At 38.0% G+C, this 10164-nt stretch overlaps 1 protein-coding gene across 9 annotated transcripts in view; it reads left to right on the top strand.

Annotated features, from left to right (window-relative positions):
• NBEAL1 (neurobeachin like 1) overlaps nucleotides 1–10164 on the top strand; it is a 99894-nt gene that overhangs the window by 83146 nt on the left and 6584 nt on the right. For 4 of the 9 annotated variants that reach the window (XM_033010797.2, XM_042783969.1, XM_033010796.2 and 1 more), the window contains 7 exons: nucleotides 1176–1285; nucleotides 1923–2095; nucleotides 2551–2645; nucleotides 4604–4720; nucleotides 5392–5553; nucleotides 6674–6822; nucleotides 7494–7723. In XM_033010797.2, the coding sequence (XP_032866688.1) occupies nucleotides 1176–1285; nucleotides 1923–2095; nucleotides 2551–2645; nucleotides 4604–4720; nucleotides 5392–5553; nucleotides 6674–6822; nucleotides 7494–7723 (1036 nt within the window). The other 5 variants (XM_033010798.2, XM_033010799.2, XM_033010801.2 and 2 more) reach the window with 3 other exon arrangements.

Genomic DNA, 10164 nt, shown 5'->3' on the forward strand with positions numbered 1-10164 from the left:
GCCAATCTTATTGACTTGGTTTAATATGGTAGGTGCATATGTCATTTGGAATTCAGACACGTCGAATTCTCATTGTGTTCTTTCTAAATAGCTGATGAAAACGATCTCGAATATTTATATTCCTTTCTTATTTTCTCAGAAATAGAACTGTAGTATAATTTTTTTAAAACTTCCTGTGTGTCATGGTCTGAGCCTGGTCAGCAGCCAACCACCCTGCAGCTGCTCACCCATCCTCCCCCCCAACCTGGGAATGGGAGCAGGAATTGGAAGGGTAAAGGTAGACTCACAGGTTGAGATAGAAACAGTTTAATAACGGTAATAAAAGGCAAACAATGACAGCAATAGAAAATATAAACGGGCAATGCGCAATGCAGTTGCTCACCACCTGCTGACCAATACCCAGCCCGTTCCTGGCTAGTGATCCCAAAATACCAAGATCCTGCAGTCGCAATCCCAGAATCGAGAGAGAGCGAGCCCCCCCTTCCTGATCACCCCTCCTCTATAGTGAGCAACACGTTCCATGATATGGAATATTTCACTGGCCAATTTGGGTCTGGTGCTCTGGCCATGCTCCCGCCCTGTGTCTTGCGCACTTGTACACGGGCAGGACAGGGGGAGTCGGAGAGTCCTTGAAATCTCAGCAGCAGCTGAAAACATCAGTGTGCTATCAGCATTCTTACAATACCACACCTAATGCTGAATCCAAAACACAGCACAATTCTAGTTACCAAAAAGAAACATTAACTCTATTCCATCCCAAACCAGGACACTGTGTCAGTATATTAGCTATTAATGATTACTATTTCAAAGAAGAGAAACAGCAGCTTAAACTGACTCAATTGGAATGAAATGTTTGAGAGGGGTTGTTTGGCTGGGTTTTGGGGGGGTTTTGTCTCCTTCTCCCCCTACCCCCTTAACTTCTCTGACCTATTGAGAACGCTCGTAGGTCAGGTATTGATACACTATTCTAAGTTGGTAGTATGTACCATGTGTAGTTTAACTCATCTGAACTGGATTTTTTTTTTTTTAACATTTGTGTGGGTTTTTTTCTTTGTGGTACATCCACAAGAAGCCTGTGTTGGATTTTATGCAAGCTGCATTACCATCAGAGGCAACCAGAAAATACACCTCTGGGTTTCACCAATTTTTTATTTTTTCCTATCAAACTTTTTTAGGTAACAGCAAGTCTGAACTGCATTATTGGAACTCATGGTTGGCTACCTTATGATAAAAATATCTCCAACTATTTTACATTCATCAGAGATACCACAGTGACAAATCCCAAGTAAGCAAATGATGAGTAGAGGTGCAGACAAATGCATCTATAGTCATAAAATACAGTAATTGTTCAACAGTCAGTAGATTGCACTGTTTTTATTGGCAGAGTTTTCACCTAAGAGTATGTCTTCTGATGTTCAATAATACTACCTCTAATCTGTAATACTGTTCTAGTAAAGAGTTATGTAAGTGGTATTTCGAGGCTTTTTATTCTTAGAGCTACTTCTAATTTTTTTTCTAATTATCAATCGTGAAAACTCATCTTGGAATCTGAGACGGGCAGTCTTCATACTTTCTTACACTACAGTGAAGGTATACTTGTTGGTTTTGTGTTTTTGGTTTTTAAATAAATCCTTTTTTTCTTTAGTGTTACAATACTTAGTAGGAACATGAGTTATCTATACAGAATCAAATTGCATAAAACACTAAAAAGATCTAAGGTGAAATCTTGCTTCTACTTGCTGATGACAGTGGAAGTTTTGCTATAGATATCGGGGGGAGCAGAATTTCACATTTTTTTTTTTTTTTTTAGACATAGCGTCTTCTGTAGAGGGAATTTCTTAGTAATTTTTAAAGATATTGGAAGTGCAAAATACATTGATTTGAACTAAGGTTTCTCTTAACTGCTCATCATTTGCCTACAGAACACAACGCAACATGAGCGGTCCTTTTGCACCGGGGCTGGAGATCACCTCTAAGTTGTTTGCAGTATCCCATGATGCAAAACTGCTCTTTAGTGGAGGACACTGGGACAATAGCATCAGAGTTACATCTCTTACAAAAGGCAAGCTGATTGGACAGCACGTCAGGCACATGGGTTAGTAACTTTTTATATTGTGAAATGAAAGGTTTGTACCTTGTATTGTAACCTTGATGTTTGGAATTTTTGGAAAGAATTATAGCCAGTGCGCTTGGTCAGACAAGCATGGCAGTTTCAAAGGAATGGCAGTGTGAGAACAGAAGAGTACTTGATCCATGATTATACATAAGCACTTGAGATTGGCTTTTTAGTCATTGTAGTGATGGTTTAATCTTGTTTTAAAATAAGGTTTCACTGCTGCTTTTAGGTAACAAAGCTGATTTAAGTCAGGTTGGTACACCTAGCTGGACAATGACTTAATTGTTTAATACAGTCTCATCAGCCCTTATCGTGGTGGAACATTTCATACTGACTGCAAATCAGGAGATGTTTACATTTTGCGTGCACGTTGTTACTCTGTGGGAAATTAGTCTTAAATATCTGTGTGATAAATTCCTGTTTTCTTTCTCTAGATATTGTGACCTGCTTGGCAATAGACTATTGTGGAATTCATTTAATTTCAGGCTCCAGAGATACAACCTGTATGATATGGCAAATAGTTCAGCAGGTAAGTTATTTAGGCATACTCTAAGAAGCAGTTTCTGAATACTTTTTTGTGCTTCTCTATTTTGATATGATGGTTGATTGATTTCCTTTTTTTCAGGTTTGCAGGGAAAATAGTCCACTAAAATTGATAAACTTCGTAATTTCGTTACTCCTGTTGTCTTCTGTGTTTGAAATATTCACTATACACATTAGTTACTTTATATCTGAAGTGCAGTATTTTAGAGGCATTCTTAAATATTTCATAGATTATTTTTAGGATAAGCAAATATTATCCCCCCCATTATACAGATGGAAGAACAGAACAAGAGAGACACTGCTTGAGACTACTAGAATTCATCAGATCAATGTTTATAGTTGAGAATTTTTACATTTCTAGGCTGCTATTCACTTCAGCAGTTGCATTTTAACATTGCGTTTCCTCTGTGGGAAGTACTGATGACTACACTAGGAGTTAGCAAAGACAGCATTAGTCTGTTACCTGGATTTATGCTGGAGTTTTATAATTCTTTAATATTGGTCTTGTGCTTTCACACAATGAAAGTGGTTATGTGATGCATGTGTGTACATACACTCAAAATGTGAGGCTGTTTCCATTGTTATATATTTTAAATGTTCATTTCTGGTTGCTGCATAACAGATGCAGAAGTAGGATTAACTACAGAGGGGAGCTGTCATGTACAGTACATTTGGTCAGGGCACCTTGTTCTTATCATTGAACTAAAATCAGCCCATTAAACCAGTGCAGTGGTGCATAACTGCATGTGTTTTTGTGGAAGCTGTCTTTATGATGAGAGTATTTATAATTATTTCAAGAAATTCCTTGTGCCAGTGATGTGTGCTCAAAAAGATGAGACCTTAGTGCTGACAACAGTGTTTTTTTTGCCTCAAGTGAGGATAAATGTTGGAAATTTTTTAGTTCATTTATCTTTTCAGTGTGAGTGAAAGAAGTCATCCTCTGGAGATTTTCTTTGTTTAGAATTGCTTTTTCTGAAGATTTTTAATGTATTTTTTTACTTAATGGATATATAAATAATGTTGTATATATTGCAAATTCTTCTTGTGAGGGTTTATCTTGGTCTTCACAAAGTGGCAGCAATGGACTGCTTACTGTCACTTCCGTTCTACTTGTCTGCTCTGCGTTGTCACCCTTCTTTCCCAGCTCTATGTTTTGACACTTGTTTTGAATTCCTGCATGCTTAAGGTTTTCAGGGCTTGGTTTGCAGTCAAATTTCTGCCACAGAAACAAGAATAAAGAGTTCTCTGCAGAACTAGTTACTGTACCTTCTCTCTAAGCACAGGTCTTGCCTTAGAACTGGTTTGAGGATAAGCCTGTATATGCTGACAGTACACTCACTGGAACAAAAGTACTAAACTTTGACACCCTGCAGTTATGTGGGAAAATGACAATTTTAATGAGCATTATTACAATATTTCCTTTGCATATCATACTACTGGTAGTCACTGAGAAGGATTATTTCCTTACTTTTTCCTTAGAAAATGGAACAGAGTTGCTGTAATTTTAAGCAACATAGCTTTCAGCTTCTTTGAGCTTGACTCTGAAGATAGTGCTTAATTCCAGGGTAAACTGTCAGACCTGAGTAAGTCCAGATACACAAGTGAAGAAAAAGTGGGTGGATGGGTGGGTGAAAAACTCATGTTAGTGCTGCTTATTGTGGTCCTTACACACCTGGACATCTGAAGGGATAGAAAAAAGTCAGCTAAATAACTCTGTCTTTCACAGTAGTAACTGTATGTTCATTCATTCTTGTGATTTCAGTAAATAGGGCTGCTGACATAAAAGGCAATAAATGAAATTCGAATTGGGTGAGTTATGCCTTTGGTTTTGGCCTATGTCAAATATACATCTCACACAACTGATACTGAAGATACCAGAAATTTATTTTTTGTTTATCCTTCAGCTGCAAGAGAATGTGTCATTGCACTTTTTGTTACTCTCAGGGAGGAGTGCCTGTAGGCCTGGCACCTAAGCCATTACAGATTCTTTATGGGCATACTGATGAAGTTTCGAGTGTTGGCATCAGCACTGAACTGGATATGGCAGTATCAGGATCCAGGGTAAGCATCTTCATACTTTACCCTTCTTTGTTTCTTCTCTACTCAAACCATAGAGCATTTTTGAAGTTGATTAAGCATAATACAAAGGATGTGAGTGTCTCACAATTTTTTTTTCTTCAGCCTTGCACATCAAGATGTGCCACCTCCCTTGCTGCCTGCTTAAATCAGGATGTCTAAAACTTCTCAGCACAGCATAGGTCTCAGCTACCACGTTGTTGTTTTGCACAGATGAGCTTTAATGTGTGTGAACTTATTTGGAGATCTTAAGCTTCTCTTGGAAGCAATTCTGTGAGACCGTTTCTTCCCTGCTTCCTTAACATAAAAGGTTCTGTGCAGCTTACTCATGCTCTACCTTACTGTACTGCACTGGCAGGCTGCTGAACTCTGACTCTGTGCTGCATATAATGCCTGTGCATAAATATGACCTGTGAAATGGCTGTTTTGCTGCCTATCCACCCCCTTGTGTCCTGTTTGCATTTGTTTTCTCATATGCCTATAGTACATGGCTATGAGGGGAAGGTGTCTTTGTATGGAGTGCCCAGTGCTCAGGAGTCTTGATCTCCAGTTAAGAATTTAAGTGCTTTCAAAGTATTCCCTCTGTATTGAAATACTCTGTGTGTTGTGGTAACTTACTTGATGAGTCACAGCTTACCTAACTTTGGTTGCTGCAGGATGGGACTGTTATTGTCCGCACTATTCGGAAAGGTCAGTATGTGAGGACTTTGCGACCACCTTGTGAGAGTTCTCTCCTGCTGACTGTTCCTAATCTGGCTGTGTCCTGGGAAGGCCATATAGTTGTCCATACCAGCATAGAAGGAAAGACTACTCTTAAGGTACTTAGCTTCATGGAATACCTGTGTTTTTCACTGAAGACTTCAATCATAAATGTATCGAACTTTACCCTTCTTCCCTAAAGTAATGAGGCTTTTTGAGCATGATGTATCTGTTTCATTATGTTTTCTTTATTTTGCTAGCCAATTGGAGTGAAATTTTATTATAAGATAAATCACAGACATACTGTGCTTCTGTAAGTTTCATGAAAATTTCCAAACACATGTGAGAAAGAAGCCCAAGAATGCACTAATGAATCTTTCTGAGAGCTGTTTTGAAATGGAAAACTAGGGGAAACAAGTTCCTCTGTGCACAGAAACAGGCTTATAAGGGGAGCAGTAAGTTCTTGATGCAAGATGCCCAATGACTACATTGATGCTTCTTAGTTTTGGATTGGAGAGATAGCTATGAGGTTCACAGTGTAGCTTATTCTGTCTATTGAGTAGCTGTGTAGTTGCTTTAATAAAGGTAGAGCTGTTACAATTTCTATGAGCATGGGAAAGTTCTTGGAAGACAAATGTATTGGATTGTAGGTATGCTAGCTGCATTGAGAAGGTGGGGAGAGAAGAGTCCAAGGTATTGTCAGGCTGGAACAACTTAAGATGGTCATGTTAGCTGCGTCTTTACTCCATCAAGAATTCATTGCCTTGTCCAGAAAATGCTTCTAGATCCAGCTCTATGGAAATATACCTATTTTTCTTATGTTTTCCAATTTGGGGTGAGCGGGGTGGGAAGATGACAGCAGAGCTGAAGATGGAAGTGCTCTCTTCCTTTCTTCTTCCTTTCTTCTTCCTTAACAAAGCCCCTTATAAAAGTGGGACCTATCCATTAACTCCATGGATGCTTCCAGAAAATTTGGAATTCATTAGATTGATAGGTAAGACGTTACCATGTTACATCGAGGTAATGAGGAATAACTGCAAAAATTTCCATGCAGGACCTGGTACACATACACATTGCATATAGGCTCAGTACTCGTTTCCTTGTTAAATGACACTGTTGTCAGCAGCATTATCTGTGGGTTATTGCCTGCGTTAGCTCCTGTTAGTGAGCTAAAGATACAACTAATACAGTCTTAACCCAGTCAGTCTTCTGTGACAGATTTATTTTTGATCTGTTCAGGATAAGAATGCATTACATCTCTATTCTGTCAATGGAAAATATCTGGGTTCTGAGACTCTGAAGGAGGAAGTGTCAGATATGTGTGTGACTGGCGAGTATATCGTGATGGGCAGCTTACAGGGATTTCTTTCCATACGGGATCTCTACAGGTAATGTACCACCATCTGTAGTTTATTACTGAGATGCAGATATAAACACTTATTGAGAAATGGCTGTGTAACATGGACTTCGCTTGGTGCTGTAGGTGGTCGCCATTGCTTTTTTTTCTGTGTTCCTGAAAAAACTTTTATGGGGCAACTAAGATGGGGAGAGAAGAACGAGAGGTTGTACCAGACCCCTTTCTTCCTAATGATACAGCTACAGCTGACAATTTAGGAAGAGCTGTGTCTGACATCATCAAGCTGTGATTGTCCCCATGTCTAATCAGTCACTGGAAGCTCAGCAGCTGCAGGATCAAGCCTCATGTAGTTCTGCACTGAGTTTTAAACTCCTCTTACTGCTACACTCTGTGTGGTTCCATTGCTCCTCAGAACGGGAGCAGTCTTTGTCACTTTGGCAGTTGTGGGACTAATGTTACCGTTCTTCACTGAAAACATCATAATTTACTGACTTAGCCATCCATGCCTTTTCTTGTTATTGGAGCTCTGTTCAGGGGTATGATTAGATTGTTCCTTAGGAGTTTACAATAACTGAAATTGATCCTTGAGAAGCTGTGTTTTATTGTGAGTTCTATGGACAGTAATTTCAACTGCAGTGTGATTCTTTGCAGTAAGTGCAAATATATGATGTGCTTTCTCCATGTGGTTTTTGTTCATTTCAGCCTGAGTTTGAGCATCTCCCCGTTGGCCATGCGGCTGCCAATTCATTGCATTTCTGTCACCAAAGAGTATAGCCATATCCTTGTTGGCTTGGAGGATGGCAAGTTGATTATCGTTGGTGTTGGCAAGCCAGCAGAGGTAAAACCCACCATCAAGAACTTTTTCTACCGAACAGTGGGAAGTTCACTTATTTCTGCTTTCCAGTTGAGCAAGAGGTCTCCTTTATGGCAGGGTAAATTTAAGAGCAAGTTTCAGTTTTCAGTGGGAAAGAAATAACTTTTGAGACTGTTCTACTGAAATTTCTCATTAAGAATCAAAGGTAAATAGGGATCGCAGATGGGAAGCTCAGCTGGACTAACTTTTAGACTTTATTCTCACATCTGAATGAGCAAAGTCATAGTAGCTAATCTTTTCTGAACGTGATAGTGTTGTCAGCTACTTCTTGATGAAATAATTTTCCAGAAGAAAATTGGAAATGAAAGAGAGCAAGCTACTTCCTTTATTTTCTATGGTTTCTGAGAAATATCTTTTGGTATGCATTGACTGACATTGGGGGGGAAAAATATTACTACCTTCTGTTAAGAGTCTCTAATTGTAATGCACAAAGAATCACTTGTGCAGGTTCCCAATATGCTCTGTGCTCCATATGGTGAATATAAACTTGTTGGTACTGCTTATGCAATATCAAATACAGAGCATCGATCTGTCAAATAGCTATGCCCAGTTTTTCTTGTGCAAAACATAGATTTTGCTTTAAGTACTTCTTGTCATGACTTTCAGAGTACTTGAGTTAGCTTAAACCTGCTTCTCTTTATAACCATATCTCCATTGTGCTGCAGTGTATTTATTTAAAAATGTGATTATCACTTTTGCATGACCTTTAGTACATGCCAGAAAAGTGTGTCTTAACTTTATATTTTAATGGTGAAAACAGAACAACTTTATTTGCCTGTATTTTAAAATGTTATAGCTAGGAGATACATAGTTTAATATTTGAAACAGGCCTCACACAATGGTAGTCTAATTTTGCTTGTGGCGGATGGGGAGGGGAGGTTTCCAATGACCTCTAGTTGGACAGCTTTTTCCTGCTGTAGAATTGACAAAGAGCTGCTTACGATGTGGTTAAACATATATTTATAACAGCAGTTTTAAAGTCACTATCATTTCTAAGCTTCCTATTCTGTAGAAAAGATCTTTTCTATTGTTAGACTGAAGGCTTTTTGTTTCCTTTTTTTTCAGTTCTTAATTACATTTATTTTTCTAACTATGGAGAAAGTGTTGTTTCAAAGGCTGGATTACTTTTATGAATGTAGAGGCCTTCAAATGACCTTTTTTCAGGATTTTCTGTTTATAATTCAGGTGATCTGCAAGTTTAATATCTATGTAAATATATTTTTAAAAAAAAACCCACAAATATATAAGGAACAACATTATGCCCCAGATTTTCTAGTTTTCTATAATGGCATCAATCAGTATATTTGAAAAGTGTGTGTATGTCAGGTATTTATTTGTTGGTTGATTTAGTTGTGGTTTGGAAGGGATATATTAATTACTAGAATTTTTTCCATATGCAGAAGACAGTGTTGTAGTGGGCTTTCAGTGGTAATGTTGATCCTTAGGATAAAGGAAGAAACACCTTGTGCATAAAGTGAAATACTGCTTGGTGTTAAGATTTGCGTTGACAGTATCCAGTATGAAGTGAAATATAATAAATATTTTTGTATTTTTAACAATTACTTAGCTGTTTGGGATGTTGCAGAAGTCTGGGGGATTACCACCTGTTAGTGTTAATCCCCATCAGCACTGTGCCTTTTCTAGAACACTGCTGCTGTCATGTTACAGTTCTTAGGCATTCTTAATGTGTAGTACTACCTGCTGGGAACTGTTCTCAAACCTGTGATGTTAAGGCATGCATCTTGTTTATTAAACTGCAAGGGATTTAATGACCTAAGCAGCTGCCAGGTTGATCACTACTCGCCAATCATAAGCCTTGTACTTCAGGAGTAAATTAAAACAATTTCTTACAAATTGGCAGATTGCAGACCTGCCAGATGCTGAGTTTTAATATGGCCTCTGGTTGCTTGTTATCTGTCTTGACTTATGGTATATTCAGTATGAATTATTTCTGGTTTAAATTCTACTTTGAGCATTTCACCCAGGAACTTTGGAAGACTGTATAAATTTGATATGAGGAGATAACCTTTCTCTCTTTCCTTCATTCTGCCATCACTGCCCTGCATTTTAGTTATTTTTTTCTTTTTCACTTCTTGCAATTTCTGTTTGAAATATCTAAATAAAATGTCTTTTCTTCTAGTTTGGTTCATTTTTGCTCGAGATTCACCTCTTTTTTCCTTCCTATCAAAATAGAAATCTAAACACTGTTTCTGAGCCATATGAAGTAGGTTAAGTATTGGCAATATCCCTTTAACTGGTCAAAATCAGAGAAGTCCAATTAGTGTGTTGTCTGTTTGTTTTTTTTTCTTTGTCAGTCCCAAGAATCATCTCTAAGTGTAACTTTTGGTTTGTTTTCAAACAATTTTTGTTAGTGTAATTTTGTTTATGCAATACATTGTACTGTCTGCATTTCACCAAAATCAGTGTCTGATTTCCTTTTTAATTTATCCACCTTATCCCTTCCCCCTCCTTTTGTTTCTCTGAATTACTTTTAAACAG

This window comes from Tyto alba, unplaced genomic scaffold (genome assembly GCF_018691265.1).
Source record: "Tyto alba isolate M040663 unplaced genomic scaffold, T.alba_DEE_v4.0 Super-Scaffold_7, whole genome shotgun sequence".
Classification (NCBI taxonomy): Eukaryota; Metazoa; Chordata; class Aves; order Strigiformes; family Tytonidae; genus Tyto; species Tyto alba.